Source organism: Danio aesculapii, chromosome 9 (genome assembly GCF_903798145.1).
Source record: "Danio aesculapii chromosome 9, fDanAes4.1, whole genome shotgun sequence".
Taxonomy (NCBI): Eukaryota; Metazoa; Chordata; class Actinopteri; order Cypriniformes; family Danionidae; genus Danio; species Danio aesculapii.
Window position 1 is genome coordinate 18,932,583 of NC_079443.1, and position 20,488 is coordinate 18,953,070.

The window sequence follows — 20,488 nt, forward strand, 5'->3', positions numbered from 1 at the left end:
TGTTGTGTTAAATTGTCAGTTTTTAGTGAGCCTCAAGTATCACTTTTTTTGTGAATAAGCAATTTTATTATTATTTTTTATTATATTTTATTTTATTATAAAATATTTATTATACTAGCACTATAATACAAAAGATTAAAAAAATGAACCAGTCTTGTTTTCATAGATAAATAAATGAACACACTCTGCTATGTAGAATTAAAAGTATTTCAATTAAACTTAAATTGTGTGTAATCTGACCCAGCAAGTGTTACAACTTACACCTGTGTCTGTTACAATTGGCCCGGCCAGTGCAGTAAATACAAAGGAACGATGGGTACAATAAACATTCAATCAGTGCTTATAAGCGAGACTCATTCGTTGTTTCTAGAAAAATCACCCCTACATCTATTTATTCTGCTACACTTGTGTGAACTGTCGTTCTCACAGACACAAAAATGCCCTCGAAGTCATTGTCATTACTGAGGAATGTATTTTTTTTGCATCTGACACTTGGTGTATCATGCAAATCAAAGACTTGCGAAATTGAAATGGTTTCATTTTTCCCTTTATTTGTAAATTTCACATTTCCACGAGCCAGAAAGTGCTTCAGCACATTCAATGAAACAAGTAGTCTAATCACAAATCTAGGACTTTAAAAAATACTGTTAATGCATTGGTGAAATTTATTATTAAAGCAACCTTCTGAGGAAATTTGTAAAGTTAGCTTTCGCTTCAGTCATTTTCTTCTGTAATCAGACACTGAAAGTGAAATATTCAACCAAGAACAACAAGGGCTCAAACCATGATTTCAACCCATTTCCCTTTTATTGACTAGCTTCATTCCTTGAGTTTAGCTAGTCCCATCAGCAGCTGATCTCTTCTCTCTCTCCTGGCTGATAGATGCTCCTGCTCGCCAGGAATCAGTTCACAGATCTCCTGAAAAAGGTGAGAAAATATTTACGTTTATGCTCATTACAACAAGAATTTTAACTGGAGATTTCTAAAACTATCATAACATACTTTTATAACTCTAGCTGCGGGCTCTCCAGAAAAATCTGGAACAGGCCCAAAAGTATTAAGAACCCTCTTCATGCCCTCGCTGTAGCGCTGAAGATAATCTTTCATACCTGTACAGACAAAACACAGTTGGAAGTTAAAAGTTCTTTAGCTTTTTTACAATAGATTAACAACATAAAAAGTCTCAAATATTCTAGATTTTAAAAACATAATGCAAGTATTATGATATGTTTTTATTCATTTTAAATGGCTGCATGTAAGAATTCCATGTTTTAGTGCATTTCTATTGCTAGTTTGTGCACAGTTTACTTACAAAGTGAAACCTTCCTCGACTTCCTATAAGTTGTCTATGATTTTTATGTGAAGGACTCTGGATGTTTGTCAATACATAGTCATTAATGTGAGTCTCACAGAAAGGGGATTCATTCAAATAATCTCACAATCACCTTTATAGTCTATAGCACGAGTGTAAAATCCAGTTCCTGGAGGGCCGCAGCTCTGCACAGTTTAGCTTTAACCCTGATTAAACACACCTAATCAAACTAATTGAGTCCTTCAGGCTTGTTTGAAACCTACAGGTGAGAGTGTTAAAGCAGAGTAGGAACTAAACTGCAGAGCTGTGGCCCTCCAGGAACTGGATTTCAGTATGTTTTATGTTATGTGAGCACAAAGAGCATCTCAATTAGTAGTTTTCTGAACCCAATTCAATTCATCGCTAATAACAATTAGCCCTTTTTTTCAAATAACCAGATTACAAAATTCAGATTTTGTAAGTTAAACACTGCCTTGTCATTCTGAATAACACAAAATGTACTGTATAACCATTGGGAAAGTGTGTTCAAAGTGACTTAGCAGATAAAAGTTGTTTTGTTTTGTTTTCAAGCAGACTTCTCAAGCATGAATCGAGTAGCTCCTCTTCTGAAGGGCATGAGTGCTTTTAGAAGGGCTCTCGGTAGATAAGACGTGCACCAGTGAAAGTTCAGCCACAGTTCTTCGCTTACTGTTTCCAAGAACCTGTGCCATTATACAGTGATGGAAAGAAGGAACGAGGGCGGAACTACAGGCAGTGCATACAGGGGGCTTTATCACTAGTGTGAGACTGTAATGCCTCACTCCCAGTACGAGAAGCCAGGCCTGAGAATAATAATTCATCTGTCACCATCCCACGTTAGAACTACTGTCACATGGCAAAGCACATTTCATGAGGGGAGCAGGGTCATCCTACAGATTTCACACTGCCTTATGATTTTCACCGCTAACATGAGATCTTTTCAAAACACATGCGTATTTACACACGTCTGTGCTCATTTCAGTTTCTTTTATGGACTTTCTTAACACACAAACACATTTAAGGTCATGTGAGGTGGATGGTAATCAAAAGGTTAACATGGTTTCACAGACTCCCTTTTTGCGGTCCCAAGCACCAAAGCAATTTCTTCCTCCATCCCTGCTAAAAACAAGAACTTCTGTGTACTTAATTTAAAAGAACATTTCACTATGCCATGTTTTAAAGCATGGGTTAATAGGTAGCTTGCCTTCTGGTGCGTTGAGATGCATGGTTTCAATGGGACCTATGAAGGCGTAGCGCATGCCCAGGCCCTCAGACATCACCAGATCGATGTCCTTTACTGAGATCACTCCATCCTGGATGAGAAGAAAGAGAAGTTCATTTGGCAGCTCGTACTGTGTTATACGCTTGGATGAAAGACAATGCTTCTAAAAGTGCTTTACTGATGTTCCGATCTTCTAATCCTAAAATTACAGCTTCCTGCTTAGTAGTTTGTCCAGCCAACAAGGCTTGGTCCACCCGATTGAGAGGAAACGGGGGTTGCCCCCCCCTCGTTTGGTCCCATCAGAAGAGCACTAAAGCCGCTCCCACTGTATTGGATTTCTCTTATCATTTAACTCAGTGTCCTCTTAATAATGGGATGGTTTGGCAGGGGGAAAGCAAGCTTGGTTGTGCCAGGCTTTGGGCCCACTTTGCACTCGGATTACCTGTGGCTACAGATACCTGTTGCCCGACTGTGCTGAAATCAAAGCTTGGATACAGAACGGGCAGTGGGGGACGGGTTTAGGAGGGGGACAGGGTGGTCTTTGTTCATTTCCTGCGTGCAACAACGAGGCTGTTATCCTAGCGTCGCCAGGCGGCGGACTGGCTGGGGAAACCGTGAAAAGAGGCCTTTCCTCTACGGTAATCACCAGGGGCTGCCATTAGCTTTCCCAGCTGCTCTACTTTCCAGAGCTGGCGCTCTCTCAAAGGGCTGCCTGACCTGTGAGAGGAAGCATGGGTGGATTTGAGCTGAAAATCTGCAACATCCAAACTTTAAAATGTTCCTCATCATTTAAAAAAAGCAACAAAATGTCACCTCTTCTACCATAAATACAAGAACGAGTCTTCAGTAAGCGAGACTTTGTAGAAGGCTGAAAGGTATTACAAACATCAGATCAAACTGGATTTTCAGGTAGTACGAAAAAAGTTGAACAATTTCTACTTAAAACTTTTAAGTAACAGTTAGTTATTAGGGCCCATGTGAATTCCATCTTACTTTTCAACATGGTAAAACATGTTATTATTAAGTCAAATAAAATAAACACAGAATAAACACTCCAATTCCCCATTAAACAGTCTTCTCATGTAGGATATAAGATGATGTGGACATACTGTCATTTCAGTATGCAGAGGGAATAACATTTGTTTATGATTTTTTGAGTATACCTTTCATGCAGTGTGAATTACAGCTGCTCAGGTGGTTTTTAAACATCAAGTTTTAAACATTAAACGGCACCGAAAATGCCCTACTGTCTCCTAAATACCAATAGTAAATAGTACTGAACAGATTGTGAACACTCAAAACAACTGGTTTGCAAATAAGGTGTCAGTTGTGCAACAAATTTGCATAATATCAGTTTGTGGCCTTAACTAGTTGCCCAAGAACCCTGGATTGAACACTTTAGTTTGTGTTGCTGACATAATATAAACAGCATTTATAAAAAATTTATTGTATATGGAGTGACATCTATTTTCACAAAAACTTTCTGTACAAGCTCTCATGTACAGTGCATCAGAGCGATTTGTTGTTTTAAGATGAGAGAATTTATGAACAAGCAGAGTTCAATCACTCAGCGAGCACATACTTGACGAAACTCTGTATTTTTTAATGTGTGATGTCAATGAGGATTGGGAATGCTTCCAGAGAGGAAATCCAAAAATGGGTGCTTTCCAATGCGCTCTCATCACGAAAAACTGACCAATCAGATAAGAGCAGACTCACAAAAAAGGGCTTAAGAATGAATAAATCTTCAATGGGTTTTTGAAAATCTCTAACAAATGAGGTGTTGTGAAATCTAGACTGTGTTCACGGTGAATCAGTGCTAATTGCTTTAATAAGACTTTTAAATTAACAAAAGATTTCACTTTGAAAAGGAGACACTACAGCACTTGTGAAAGTCTTTGAACAATAATTAGATAAGATCAGCTCATGTCATTGTTTTCTTAAATTGTAGCAAACAAAAAGTTAAGAATATGCAATAACATGTTTGCATGCTGGTTTAACTGGTTCATCAGCATGACTTTTTTTAAGGCTTGGTCACACACAACCAAGCAGCTCGAAGAAAAAATTCTTTTGAAATTCTTTTCAAAAAAAATTTACTGATGAAAAAAGAAGGAAAAAAAAGACGGAAGGAAAAAAAAAAACCCCGAAATAGGGTAGAACACAAGATAGACTTGAAAATGTTTACAGATGTTTTAGACAAGTTTAAGTATCTCCTCAATGAATACACAATATAACACAACTGACAAGGAAATGAAGAATAAGGAAAATCAATTCAAGGAGGAATACTTATTGTAAAATCTAATGGATTAACAACCACTCCTTCCCCAACTGTAAAACCATTCAAGAAGATTTCCTTCATTTCATAACACCGAGTATACACTGTAAAGAAATAATTTAGACATTAAATCTATTATTCATCCATTCATTCATTTTCTTTTCGGCTTAGTCCCTTTATTAATGTGGGGTTACCACCAACTTATCCAGCATATGTTTTACGCAGCGGATGCCCTTTTAGCCGCAGCCCATCTCTGGGAAACATCCATACACACTCATTCACACACATACACTACAGACAATTTAGCCTACCCAATTCACCTGTACCACATGTTTTTGGACTGGGGGAAACCGGAGCACCCAGAGGATACCCATGCGAACGCAGAGAGAGAACATGTAAACTCCACACAGAAACGCCAACCGACTCAGCCGAGGCTTGAACCAGTGACCTTCTTGCTGTGAGGCGACAGCACTACCTACTGCGCCATTGCGTCACCCCATTAAATCGTTTAGTTGAATCAATTTAACTTTTCTATTTATCTCAACTTAAATCAATCAAAAAGACGTAATATATAAAGTTAAACTTAGTATTTTGGAACATCTGATCAATAATCTGATTGAAATAAAGGTCTTATCATTCAGCCAAAGAGCATAGCATCACCAAGAGGCGACACTCTAGTGCGATTTGGGAAACAGCCACTAGATGGCGCTGTGGCCATTTTGGAATGAAAATTCCAATAGAACAACGCCATATTATAAGTCTGTAAAATAAACTATTAAAAGTGCTGATGATTGTGATAGTAAGTGTTGTATTGTCGTCTTTCAGGTTGTAGCTCAGCTTTAATGCGCTTTTTAAATAAATAAATAAAAAACGAAGCAGCTGCTTGTCATCGCGAGATCTAATGGACAGCCGATCGCTTTCACTCCAAAATGGCGGAATCGCGGGGCTGTTGCTGGGCGCTACTGTTGCAATAGATCGTTCTATAGGCCTTTTTCACACTTCCTGGTTCCGGTAAGCGAAACAGCGTTTCACAACATCCGGTTCCAATGGAACAGAGTATGATAGAATGGCAGGGTCGTCTCGTCACTGTTATTGCTGCGTTCCCGGCTGCTCCAGCTTATAAACAACAACATCCTTACCTCAATTTCCACGAAAAGACAAAGGACAGAGGAAATCATGGGTGAAATTAATTAGATGGAATGAATGTCCTTCATTTCAAGTGATATGCCAGAGTACTCTCATGTGCAGTATGCACTTCAAAGCGGAGATCATTATGTTTTATCAAATATTGGTGGTCTTAGTTTTATTTAGATGTGAAATTACCGTATAGACAAAATTCCAGTTAAGTTATCTGCCTTACACAAACAAGTGCTCTTATCAAGGTCATTAATATATAAGCATAATTTTCCCCCACATTGGAATAATAGACAACTAATACAAATACTATTTTTTTTACAACAAAACTAATTTGGTTAGTCAGTTTTATAATAAGGATGGTAAACTTTTCTTACATTGAATTCCTTTCTCATCACAGTATCTCAATAACCCTGCAAGTTTTTATCTGTTATTGGTTCAATTCCTGCAGAGACCCATATGTTATTTAGTGGCAATAATCAAGACCATCGTCTTCTGATTTTACTAAATCTTATGTTGGCAAAACTTGTTTTACAGTAAATACCAAGAGTAATAATAGAGCTCTTTTCGAACTCTTTTCCAAAAAGAAATCACTACTGTTCCTTATATAAAGTTTTATTGGATGTCTTTATTAAACTTGAAAACTACCGACCGGTATCCCTGCTTCCATTCATGGCCAAGATTTTGGAGAAAGTAGTGTTCAATCAAGTCCTAGACTTTCTTACTCAACAACCTCATGGACAACAAGCAATCTGGCTTTAAGAAAGGCCACTCAACTGAGACTGCCCTGCTCTCGGTCGTGGAGGATCTCAGACTGGCTAAAGCAGACTCTAAATCATCGGTCCTCATCTTGCTGGATTTATCAGCTGCTTTTGACACTGTAAACCACCAGATCCTGCTATCTACGCTTGAGTCACTGGGCGTCGCAGGCACTGTTATTCAATGGTTCAGTTCCTACCTCTCGGACAGGTCATTCAGGGTGTCGTGGAGGGGAGAGGTGTCCAACCTACAGCATCTAAACACTGGGGTACCTCAGGGCTCTGTTCTTGGGCCACTTCTCTTCTCTATCTACACGGCATCTTTAGGAACAGTCATCCAGAAACATGGTTTTTCCTACCACTGCTATGCTGATGACACCCAGCTATACCTCTCTTTTCACCCTGACGATCCCTCGGTTCCAGCTCGCATTTCAGCCTGCCTGTCAGACATTTCACTCTGGATGAAAGATCATCATCTCCAGCTTAACCTCATGAAAACGGAAATGCTTGAAGTTTCTGCCAACCCGACTCTTCACCATAACTTTTCAATCCAGATGGATGGAGCAACCATCACTGCATCCAAAATGGTAAAAAGCCTTGGAGTTACGATTGATGACCAACTGAACTTCTCTGACCACATTTCTAGAACTGCTCGATCTTGCAGATTCGCACTCTACAACATCAGAAAGGTCCGACCCTTCCTATCTGAACATACTGCTCAACTCATTGTTCAAGCTCTTGTCCTCTCCAAACTGGACTATTGCAACTCTCTGCTAGCCGGGCTACCAGCTAGTTCTATCAAACCTCTTCAGCTGCTTCAGAACGCAGCAGCACGAGTGGTCTTTGATGAACCCAAAAGAGCACATGTCACTCCGCTACTCACCCGTTTGCACTGGCTGCCAGTTGCTGCCCGCATCAAATTCAAAGCTCTGATGTTTGCTTACAAAGTGACCTCTAGCTGTGCTCCTTCGTATCTGCTGTCACTTCTGCAGATATATGTGCCCTCCAGAAACTTGCGTTCTGTGAATGAACGTCGCCTCGTTGTTCCATCCCAAAGAGGGAAGAAATCACTTTCCCGAACTCTCACATTCAATCTGCCCAGTTGGTGGAATGAACTCCCTAACTACATCAGAACAGCAGAGTCACTTGCTGTCTTCAAGAAACGACTAAAAACGCAACTGTTTAGTCTCCACTTTCCTTCCTAATCTGCAACTGCCTCTCTGGCTATACCACTGTGCCCTCTTTCTCTCTCTCTCTCTCTCAAAAAAAAAATAAATAAATAAAATAAAAAAAGAAAATATATATATATATATATATTTTCTACTAATGTTTTGCTCTTAGACTTTTACACACCTGAAACTTGTCTATAGCGCTTGTTCACTGCTGCTCTTATAGTTGTGTAAATTGCTTCCTTGTCCTCATCTGTAAGTCGCTTTGGATAAAAGCGTCTGCTAAATGACTAAATGTAAATGTAAATGTAAAGGGTGACTTGATTTGCTGAAAAAAAAGTGTGGCTGTTACCACAGAAATATCAGGTTAGAAACTAAATTAAAGAAATATCCTATAAACTTTTCCACAGATTTTATCCAGCAAAACATTATTTACAAATTTTAAAAGTGGAATTGATGTAAATTGTATTTTTGTAATGAATACGAGGAGACGGTTTTACACTTATTTTGGTATTGTACATACTCAGTCAAAAGGAAGAGGTGCAAAAGATTAACAACAATTTTCAGTGTTCAAAACCTCTTTCATCATTGTGGGAAAATGTACTTTTTGGCTTTACTGTCTAATTTACTAATAAGCAACCAAATTTTAAGGTATTGATCACTGAAATATGCTTGTATATTACCAGCATCAGAGACTCTTTAAACAAGGAAGCCTACCCACTTTAAAAAAACTGTGAACTCTATAATGTATTTATTTAATTATTACATATGTACATTTTGTATATTTGTATTTTATTTATAATTACCCCCTGGCATGTATATTTTTTTGTGTTGTAAAATGTTATTTGCTGTTCTTTAAATAAATAATTAAAACATTCAAAGCAGATGAACAAAATGAACTGGAACATGAACTAACTTTAACCTGAAGATTCAGAAACACACCCTATACGCTACAGACAGACTGTTTTGAAGATATTTGCTTTAAAATTAAGTAATTAGTGGAAAACTGAAGTGCTTTAATATAATCGTATTCAAACACTGAACACAACAACAAATATCTTTATTTTTTCCGGTGAGTTGGAGCTAAATTATGTTTCCAGACTTGAGTAAACCTTCCGAGCATTAAGCAACCTGTCATTATGGGGCTTCGCATTGACCGATAGCAACTTGCCTGTATCTGACCCTGAATACAAAGGAAGGAGGGGGTTAGCACAGCTTACAGACAACTACTAACATAAAACTAATCCTGCTGGATGTTAAATAGTTATTTTTGCTAACGAATGGCTTGAGTTAGCAGATCTTATGCTGTTGGCTGCGCACCTTACTGTGACCTAATGTTGCAAACGCTTTGCGTAAGACACATTTTCTGCACAAATTCCTTTTAAATGCTGATTTATTTAGGCTACATCCGTTCATTAACCAAGCGAACAACCGGTTCTTGTCCAAATTAAGGCAAAGTTGACAGTGAAAATGTCATCCAATGTCCTGAGGCTGTCATGTTTCCTGTGACTGATAGCATTAACCGGAATAAGCCAAACATTGCTTCGGAGGGCGCTTCCGGTATTCAATTCCGCTGTGAAAAAGGTCTATTGAGTGTCGGCTCTTGGTCATTCTAAGCTTTTTGATTCAGCTGTAACATACAATATTTTATTTTTTAAAAATGCCATCATTTACTCACTGTTCTTCATTGTTACTGTATGAAAAGTGCAGTCTGAACATTCCACTAAATATATTTTGTCTTCCACAGATGAAAGAAAATGCAGCTCTTAAACAACATGAGGGTGAGTAAATCATGATATGATGATGAGATTAATAGAAGTGATATTATGTTGTCCATAAAAGCTTTTGATTATTCAGCATTATTTATGTATGATAAGGGTCTTTATCAAAGGTCAACAGGGCAATCATCTTTGGTCATTTCTGGTACGCTCATTACTAACAGGTGCATAATACATTAAGCATACCATTATTCAAACTTGGAATTTATGGATATGCCAAATGTTGCCATCACGCAATATCAGTATTAGACCTTATATTGCTTCCTGTTTTGCTTGTTTGTTTATAAATATAAAGTAAATTCTCACAAGTGATGCGTGTCATATCTGGTTATCCATGCTGGATGCTTAATTAAAACTATCAGGTAGGTAGGTAGGTAACACCGAGTTCACTACAATATGTATGATTGGCTACAACTAAAATTAAGGGTTCTTTAAAGAGTTGACTTCTCTTTGATTAAAACACAATCAAACCAATTCAGAACATGTTACCACACCTCTGCTGCACGCTGTGTTCTTCACCTAACCAAGGCACACTGACACACCTGACTATTGAACATCATTCAGAGTCACAGTGAATCATCTTCCCACAGTTTTGTGACGTATACACCCCTATAATACACCCCTGACAGTGCAAACAATTTCAGTTTTGTTTTTGAATGTCAATTACTCAGATTAACAATGAAAAAGTCAGTTTGTGACTCTTGAAGTTCAAAGTAAGGTGTCTATTGTGTGTGTATAAGTGCTTTCTTGACTTTTGACTTGTGTCCTGTTTTTTTGCTTGTGGGCAGAGCTGAGAGAGCTTGTTTTTTTAAAGCAGATCACCTAACTTTCCCCATGTTCATTCGATACACTGTTGTACAGATGTACTGTACAACCAGGACAAAAACCACCAGTGTGAGGAAAGATAAGCTGGCTATTCTGAAAGTTTCTCAAGAGAAACTAAGAAAAAGGACCATTTGTTTTTGTTTTTTCCCCTCATTTGTAAACAGTGACACAGATATGGACGTAGTTATGTCTGGGTTTTACCAATTACAATAGTCTCTTTTCATTCTTTGTTTCCTTTAATTTCACTTTCCTTTCTATTAATAGATTGACTTATTATTTCTAGCTAGCTGAATTTGATGAGATGTTCCTGTTCAGAAAAAAGTAATGAGATGTTTCAGCCATATATTTTTCCTCACATATGAGGAAATAGTCTGTTGTAGAGTAGAAACTAAAAAAATAGATGCATTATTAAAAGCAAATAACCATGAGAAGCTGTTTGTTACACTGATTTTACCATAAACAATAAGTCTTTACAACATAATTTCACCCTTAACCAGATCAAAACAACACCAACTTTAAGTGACTCATTGTTTTTATATAATGACAGCTAAAATATTCACGCTGAAAACTTTACAGGATTAACAGACAGTAGAAAGGACAATTTATTTGAAATAATCATTTTGTTAAAACATTTCATATGCTGCAAAACAGTTGCAGGATGACCCTGTATGTCTAACAAAATATAAAATATTCAAAGTATTTGAAATAGCCACTTAAGAGCTAAAATGTTCTGTCCACGTATGTGGACACTCAAGCCCTAGGAGGTTAAACCTTCGTGGCATAGATTCAACAAGGCACTGGAAATATTCCTCAGAGATTTTGGTCCATATTGATGCAAATGATGCAAATCTTCTGTTCCACCACATCCCAAAGGTGCTCTATTGAATTGAGTCTGGGGACTGTGGAGGCCATTTGAGTACAGTGAACTCATTGTCATGTTCAAGAAACCAGTATTTGAGTTACTCTTGCCTTTCTATCAACTCGAACCAGTCTGGCCTTTCTCCTCTCACCTCTGGCATCAACAAGGCAATTACGCCCACAGAACTACCGCTCATTGAATATTTTCTCTTTTTTGAACCATTCTCTGTAAACCCTAGACATGATTGTGCGTGAAAATCCCAGTAGATCAGCAGTTTCTGAAATACTCAGAAAGACCAGCCTGTCTGGCAACAACAACCATGCCTCGTTCAGTCAATTAAAGGACACCTAGTTTACCCCTTTTTCCAGATTTAAGAGTAGTCTTTTGTGTCTCCAGAATGTGCCTGTAAAGTTTCAGCTCAAAACACCCATCAGATTATTTATTATAGCTGTCTGAAGTTTCTGTTTTATAGCTGGTAAAAGCTTGTTGCTGTTTTTTTTGTACTGGGCCTTTAAGGCTAGTCCCACCGTTTGCCCACCGTTCCCACGTGCCTGTCAGTATGTCTCAATTGCCGCCCTCAGCTGCCTCAGGAAGCAGATCTCACGTAACATTTGTGAGAAATACTACAGTAAGAATTTTACCAATCAGTATTTATGCATTTGTTGTGGAGCTGCCACGATGAGTCACACACAATGTCGTTACAAAGTAATGATCAATAATGTCGTTATAAAGTAACGATCAATATTGGTGGGTGGGGGGACCGCACTCCTATGCCAAGTTGCGGTCGATCTGAAAACTGCTCCAATTAGTCCACCATTTTTATGCTGTTAAATTTGAAAAAAAAGGACTGGGTGTGTTTATATCACCCCAATATGACGGTCTATACACTATACCTACACACATGTCTGTCCAAACAGCTTTAAAAGTAGATTTTTCACCATAGGTGCCCTTTAAATCCCCTCTCTTCCCCATTCTGATGCTCAGTTTGAACTGCAGCAGATCGTCTTGACCATGTCTACATGCCTAAATGTAATTTGCGTTAACGAGCAGTTGGACAGGTGTACCTAATAAAGTGGCCTGTGTGTGTGTGTGTATACATAGTATAGTTTTAAGCATAGCTTCTGATCAATGTGATGCATCCTTTCTGAATGCTTTTTCAAATTTGAATTACCCCAAATATCTGAAAGTTAGCTTAAATATAGAATATAATAAATAGTATATTATACTATTATCTATAATTGTCTATATGCTCCAAGACTTATTTGACTAATTATTCTATAAAAGCCTGAATATGTTTTTTTTTATTACTCCACATGACTTATCTCATACTTTTTTACCTTCAGGCAGAATAACCATGACTGTAAGTGCTATTTGATTTTATTCTGTGACTTGACTAACCTGAACCAGCCTCCAGGACTCAGCAATGATGGCATATTGAACCCGGTTTAAAGCAAAACCATCTATCTCCTTCCTGAGGCGCACAGGTGCCTGTCCCACATCTGTCATCAGAGAGTAAGCAACCTCCATCACAGCAGGCAGGGTTTCGGGGTGGGGCACCAACTCCACCAGACGCACATAGTAGGGCGGGTTTACCTATCACATTTAAAAAAAACAGGAAATGACACCACTTTATTTGTCCCGGTGTGTTAATCAAGACCTCCAGATTGTATTGGATTTCTCAACACTATGAAGGCCTCACTAACTGAATGCCTGACCGTATATGTTCGGTATTTGGGATTAAACATTCACTAATTGCTGGTGAAGGTGAATAGTTTGCCTCAAACATCTCCGAAGGACACCAAAGCCAGCAAGTCCTTACTGTCATGTAAATAAACTGGAATTTCCATTGGGTATGGAAGGAAACAAAGTCCAGTAAAACCTCTCTGGACCTGATAATTAGCTGCATTCTTCATCACAGGACTGACAAGAAAAACATGACGCGTCTTGTGGTGTCCATTAATTAACCACGCTCAGTCTCGAGATTTTCAATACCAGAACAACAGACTTTATTGAATGTTAAAGCCATAAAAGTCCAGAGCAATCTGAAGCGCGCACTCTTTATACTGCCCCCCCACAGTCATGTTTTTCACATTTTCTCCTTCATACACCCTGTTTTTCACCCCTGGATTACCGTTTGCAAGATAACATGTCTATGTAAATATAATCCAAAAAGCTTAAAACTAAGTTAAAAATAAGTTCTGAATGCTGAGAGAAAGTTTGATAGTTATTACTATACTGCAATTGAGGCAACCATCAAGACAATTTAAACTGTAGCCATTAATTTATAATCTTGTAAAAAAAAATAATAATACAAATAAATAAATTAAAAAAATTAAATTAAATTAAAAAAATAAAATAAATTAAAAAAAAAAAAAAAAAAAAAATCACAAACTGATTTACTTCAAAAGACCATTTTAGGGATGCTTATTTCGGTTAATTTTGCCAACCGACAACCGCCGCCAAATATTAACCAGTCAGATTAATATTAAATTATTACTTAATTAAAAAAATTAATTGACGCGTCTGTTTTTTATTTGACACATTAAAGATTGCATTTTAAAATACTGATTTATTTTAACATGCGAGCAGCAGCATACAGAACATAACAACAGAACATCCTCACGCACCTGTAATGTTTGCAACAGCATAAAAAATAATAAAAGAATAAAAAGAATAAAATAATGAGTCCTGTCTTGGTTATTTTTCACTTAAATGTAGATTTAAAAAAACAAAAAACACTGACTGAATCCTTTTAAACCACCATAGGCTGTTTTTTCTAGTCATGTTTTTTTTCTCTCAAATCAAAGTCAAACAAAAGTAGCAGGTTACCTCAAATCGATCGCTCCATGAAAAATATGCCTTTAACAAACCCCTGTCAACATTTTAATAGAAGTCATTATTTTAAAGACTATGTCTTCTTGACCATCTGATTTTACCTTAGAGCTTGGGTGCTTTCATTTCCTTCATCTCACTTGCGGTTTGTGCACACTGCGTGTGATAAAAGACAATGACAAGGCTCATATGTTAACTTTTTGTAGGTTACTATAGCATATAACAATTTTGTTGTTTACATATGTTATTGCATTCATTTGCATACATGTTTTATAAGCTATAAAATGAAAGTCTCAGTTTGGTGCGGAGTTATCATTGTGCAAATTTAAAAAAAATCTTTGGATTTGTTTGCTTAGAAGATTATGTAGTGATTTTAAAAATTGATATTTTATGAGAACTATTAATAAGAGTAATTTTCCAAATGGAAAATAGGTTGGCTGTACACTAAATCATTAAAACTATAGCCTATTTGTTGTGTTTATGAGCGGTGCCGGAGCGGGCGCTGATGGAGAGAAAACCCAGACGCTTCAACTTGTTTCCAAAGCAGCGCACAAATCTAAAAATTTTTGCTTCTTTCTCCAATTGTGCAAATAAATAGAAGTGTAAATGACGTGGATCAAGGACAGAGGCGATCAGTGTCAGTGCTGGTTTGGCATCAACTCATCTGTGTCAATCTGTGACCAGCAATATCCTTCTTTCATTTTGCTTCTTTGGTTAAATATGTCTGTAGGCACGTGTTGATGCACGTGTTACCTTCCCGTGAGTTAACAAATATGTGTTGCAGGTTTATGCAGCAAAACTATAAAAATTATATATTTATTTAATCGTTTAAGTGAAACCATTAATCAGTAAAAGTGCACCCTTTTGGTTACCGGTTAATCAGTTATTATGAACATCTGTAGACCATTGTTAATTTTCTTCACTTGTATGTTTTTATTGACTCCTTGCATTCAGTTTCAGCAAAAAATCTTCAAAGAAAATAAGGTCACCTACATCTTCGGATGAGCTGAGGGTGAGTAAAAAAATAATTTAAGAATTTCTTTTATTATTTTTGGGTGAACTATGCTTGTTTTCAATATGTCTCTCCTTTTTTACATTGCTTTAAAAAAAAAAACTAAGTATTTGATTTTCATTGTGGCCTCAAATTTGCTTAACCCCATAGTTTATGTGTAATATAATAAACTAATAAACCTAAACTTCTACAAAATAATCTCTTACAGACTGTAATCATAACTAACCGGATGGGATACGATGCAGCGGGTTTGGTTCTGGACTTGAGAGAACACATTGCTTGGCATCAGGCAGGATGTTGAGCTGCTGAGGATCACGCTTTCTGAGACCAGCTCCTCCACCGCATGAAAGACGCTCTGCTTTGCTTCCAGGTCCTCAAATACACTCTCCTGGTAACAAAAAAATGGTCATGGTTCCAAAGAACAGATCGTCCAAAATATAGGAAAGGTAACCATGTGAAATGTACCATTATTAAAGTTGTACCAACAATATTTACATTAAAAAGCACAGAGAAGCACACAGACAGAAACAGGATGGAAATACATGTGTAGAAATAATAAATGACACCAGTGACACCATTTATTCTGACACTATAAATGACACAAAAAATATGACCCGAATAATAACATGAACTATAACATCTCACTACTGATGAAACAAACAGGAATAATTACTCACTGAGTCTACTGGATTATGTATCATACATCTATTATTAATACTTGAAAAAATGTCACAGACAAATCAGTAATTTTACTAAAGGTCGAGTTATGAGACTTTAATTATAAACAAAATAATTTAAAAAAAACTCACGAAGATTATGAATAACACCTAAGGCTCAGCGGTAATATTATGAATGCTTAATATTACAATCTGTAATATGTCAGTTTGTGTTACGAAACACATGTATGTTGCATAACTTGTTCTCAAAACTTTCCCTGAATTAACTTTGCTGCTATTGAATACATTGACGCGCCTTTCCTCATTTTTGACAGATTTCCATTTTCATTTTGTATTTCCTGTGCTAGAAGGAAATATTATGGTAAACACTGCTTATAGGCATTAGAGGTATTAAAAATACATCGCAAATGTCTGTGAAAAACTGGAAAAGAAAAAGTGTGTGATTTGGAAATAAAATCAAAGAGCAGACTGCACTGTCTGTTGTTCATTTCATATTAACAGAGAGATCTAAAATAAGAAAATAACTAGAAGGAACAGATCATAGCCAGCAGACCGAAAAGAGACTCTATCATGCATATTTTCAGATTAAATATCAAGGATTACATTATTTTCTTCTCTGTAAAAAATGGAGCATGACAGAAAGCAGGCAGATATTAATTATGTGTAGTGTAAATCAATAATTGTAGTTTCCCAACATGAACAAACACCTGCATAGCTTTAAAAGAAAAAAAAATACTTTTGTCTGTAGACCATTTCAATGTGATGATGTCATTGGCCCAAGAACATTTCCTGCTTGTTATCAAACTACTTCATAACTGTGACAAGAGACAATTCAATCATAACTCAATGTTAAAACAGCCATCATAATGTTATTTATCAATATGTGGCTTTTTTGTATTCTCGGATGCTATAGAAATTAAAAATGTAAAACAGGAAAGACGTTGGGACCCTTGTTTTTGTTTACACGTCTCAAAATGGTCTGCAAACAGAGCTATCCGAGCACACTTAATAATTAAACTGGGGTGCAAATTCCAACACTTAATCACATTAACAAAAATGAGCAAGACATCATGCAATGTTCTAGCAATTTCAGAAGAAAATCTACAGCCACGCTTCTGGTTTAATGCGGCTTGCGCAGTGACTAAACAATTAGATGAGGAATGATGGTTTATCTCATGTGATCACTCTTTTTTTCTCTACTCATGAAATACTTGCAGAGCAATTCCAGCATTATAAATGCGACATTTGCAGTAAAAACTTGAAGCATAAATTCACAGAGAAATTATATCTGTTAACATTATATTGAGACATCTGTTAATATTTTCCAAAACAACTAACCACAGAGTTATGGGATCAAAAAATCTGTAAACATTGTTTCGATTTTAAATGAGGGAAATAAACATGCGTTATGGATGCAGGTTTCAACAAATCAAATGTAAGACTTTTAAGACCTTTTTTAATCCATCATGGATGACATTTCAGATTTACATAGGGCTAAACGTTAAGGGTTTTTTAATGGCCCAGCAGAAAAAAAAAATTTCGCCATCAAAAGACTAATTCTAATTTCTTACCCAAATAACGTCAAAACAAACAGACCCTAGTTCTGTAAATACTATTTTTCTCAACAAAACTTTAACAAAACTTCTATATAAATGGCCCTGAGAGTAAGTAAAAGTTTTATTGAGATGGATTGTTGGTGATTGGATGTGTGTTGAATAAATTGGGTAGCTTTACAAAGGAAAATTAAGACCCATTTAAATTGGTTAAGGACTTACAAGACCATATTTCAGTGAATTTAAGACTTTTTAAGGCCTAAAATTTTGTTTTTGAAATTTAAGATGTTAAGACTTTTTAAGACACCGTGGACACCCTGTGGATGTGACCTAAAAAGTTTGTGAGTTTACAGTAAACAACATATTTTGTAGAAATTAAGTGAATTAAACTGCACAACTCAAAAGAAAAAATGCTCATCTAAAAGGATAAGAGTTGGCTCACTGTAGAACAAACACAATTGATTTTATTTTATATTTTTGCGTTTATGAGGGAAAAGTTTGCTTATGTATGTGCCACTTTGCTTATGGATGTGTGACAGGTGTGAAATTGGCACTTGTGTGACTTTGGTAAATCAAATCTAATAGTTTGAAAACATTGACAGAGACATTTTTGAGTATTTTTACAGTACTTAAAAATTTTTTTTATAGAAATATTAAAAATACTTGCTTACAAAAAAAATCTAAAAACGATTTTGATATTTTGGTGAAAACGTAACTTCTTTATGGCAAGATTGACTTTCTATGGTATTGCTCTGCTTTTTCTCAATAAGCACAAGACAAATGTTTGTCTTCTGTTTATTTGTTATTTTTGGCTCAACGGGAAGTCCCCTATGTTTGAGGAAATCATACCTGGACAAAGAAAGCCCCATCTAAGGCCTGCTGTAAGTCCTCATGACTGCTGAGTCGACTCAACTGCTCTGCGGCGCTGAGGTTTCCTCTCAGCATTTTGGCTTGCTGAAGCTCCTCAAGCTGTTTCCTGCTCACACAAACCCAACCTTCAGCTTAACATTCAGTGACATACAAATCCTCCCAAACAACCGGTCTGTGCAAATTAATCATGTTCCAAAGATGATGTACGATTGAAAAGCCATCTGTTGCACATACAGTTGTGTTATAGTGCATTCTAAATTACACCCTTCAGTATTTGCTCCGAAAGTGCATGAAATCAAAATTCACAATCACAAATGAAAATGAATTTGCTAGCACACATTTTTAGTCTTAACGTGATCAATTAATCAGTGTTCATTAATCCCCTGCCACTGAAAGGAATTAACGTTTGCGATGGTACTCTTCAATCAAAATCTGACCATTTGCTTTGGCTTTGAAATGCAAGTTCTTCTCTGATGATGTCAGTTTGACAGCTTGGGTGAAATATACTTAGCCACGCCCCTCCAGGCCTTAGTTAGCTACACAAAAATAAAACCCCGCCCCCTACTCTATATTACTTTTCAGCTGGAAATACATCATCAAACTGAAATAAAAGTCTGTAGTAACTTCCAATTCACACAGACTTTAACTGACGCAGCTCTGTATGAAAATTATTGTTTACTGTGTCCTAATCTAGCATTACTGGATTATAGTAAGTGGTTCTCAACCAGGAGGCCTCAGCAAACTTTCAAGGTGTCCTCAGGATGACTGAAATGCAATTAAATTAATTAATTAATTAAAACAAGCAGACCAATCTAAAATGAAATGCTAAAAATAAACACATGACATTCAAGGCATAAATGTTTTATTTGCATCAATATTTTGGGTTTGAATTGAAAACCATGAAGTTCTAGAATACAGAACATAACTCCTGGGATCACAATTGTCTTTGTTCACATTTTAATGATTGTTTTTCATAATTTAAAACATGAAACATATTGAAGAGTTCAATTCACACAGTATCTGCCAGAGGTTTGTAAACATGCTTCTGAATGTCTGTATATTAGTAGTGTACACAAATGTGTTAGCACATATACATGGAGAGAGAGGGAGTTCTAGTATTGTGTTTGCAGTCTTTAAGCAAACGTGGTTGAGATCTGAAGCAAACAGAAAACCCTACAACTCCCTCTGGTGACAGAGGAGCTGAATTAAGGAACATTGAACTACTAAACAAGTTAAAGAAAACTAATATTTGGTCATACATTTATTACTATTTTTAATTTTTTAATGTGTCTTTTTTTATATGTCAGGCCCTAACTTGACATCTGTTTATTTATAGTAACTTTAAACTTGCTTTGAAAGAGATTAATCAGTGATGTTAATAATAAAGAATATTAAATTAATAAAGAGAATATAAACTGAGAATGAGAAGGTAATTAAATGTGAAGTGTGAGGAGTTATATTATCTTTCCTGTTTTACTACTGACCTGATCTCTGCGATGGCCCCTGATGCCTGTCCTGGTTTGTTGTCATAGAGTTTGACTTTGTAACCTCCACTCAGGAAAACCATGGCCCAGGAGCGGCCAATCAGACCGCTTTAATGCCACATACATGTAAAGTGGGGGAAAAATATAGCATTGTGAGTCTGTCAAATAGAAGTAGACATCAAGCTCAATGCATTACCTGTACGTATTCAAATGAGAAACATGACTTAAAACAGAGACTTAAATTGAGTGCATGAATACAAATATGAAGTCAGAAGTTTAAAGCCATTGAAGATCATGCATGAAAAGTATTATGTAAAAACCATAAACATCTAAATAAATTATTTACAAATATGCATTTTAAGCGCAATATCACATGCTCATTTTAATTTGATTATAAATTATTGCACTTTTTATTTCTCACATGCACTATTCTGATATGGTGTTAATGAATGTGCTATTACTCCATCACAGCAGAGTTCAAAGAGCGCTCAGCTTTTCCGTTTGTGTTAGATAATCACGTCTGCACAATCTGACAGGCTCATTTAAGTTAGCTCTCACCTTCCGACAACAGTGATGATCTTTTCTTTTAATGAACTCATTGCAGTCTCGTTTACAAACGTCAAAACACAATCGGTTGGTTGGTTCCCAGGAGCCCCCAACTCCCCAAATCAGCAGACTTCAGGCTGTCATGTGTGTGAGGAACAGGCGGG

General features: G+C 36.6%; 1 protein-coding gene across 1 annotated transcript; it reads right to left on the reverse strand.

Annotated features, from left to right (window-relative positions):
• Nucleotides 1-531: 531 nt before the first annotated feature.
• On the reverse strand, nucleotides 532-20,488 carry cryl1 (crystallin, lambda 1). Its single transcript, XM_056465135.1, has 8 exons — nucleotides 20,337-20,488; nucleotides 19,779-19,886; nucleotides 18,274-18,400; nucleotides 15,421-15,582; nucleotides 12,749-12,943; nucleotides 2,535-2,643; nucleotides 1,003-1,109; nucleotides 532-918 (listed from the first exon to the last, which is right to left on the reverse strand). Exons 1-8 carry the CDS (start codon nucleotides 20,375-20,377, stop codon nucleotides 820-822), a joined length of 948 nt encoding a protein of 315 aa, XP_056321110.1. The 5' UTR covers nucleotides 20,378-20,488; the 3' UTR covers nucleotides 532-819.

Excerpts from the sequence above, each read along its gene's own strand:
- cryl1 (XM_056465135.1), bottom strand. The coding sequence starts at position 20,377 with ATGAGTTCATTAAAAGAAAAGATCATCACTGTTGTCGGAAG. Across the intron at positions 1,110-2,534 it reads GCATCTCAACGCACCAGAAG|GTATGAAAGATTATCTTCAG; the intron begins GCAAGCTACCTA and ends TTGTCTGTACAG. Across the intron at positions 919-1,002 it reads CCGCAGCTAGAGTTATAAAA|GAGATCTGTGAACTGATTCC; the intron begins GTATGTTATGAT and ends CACCTTTTTCAG.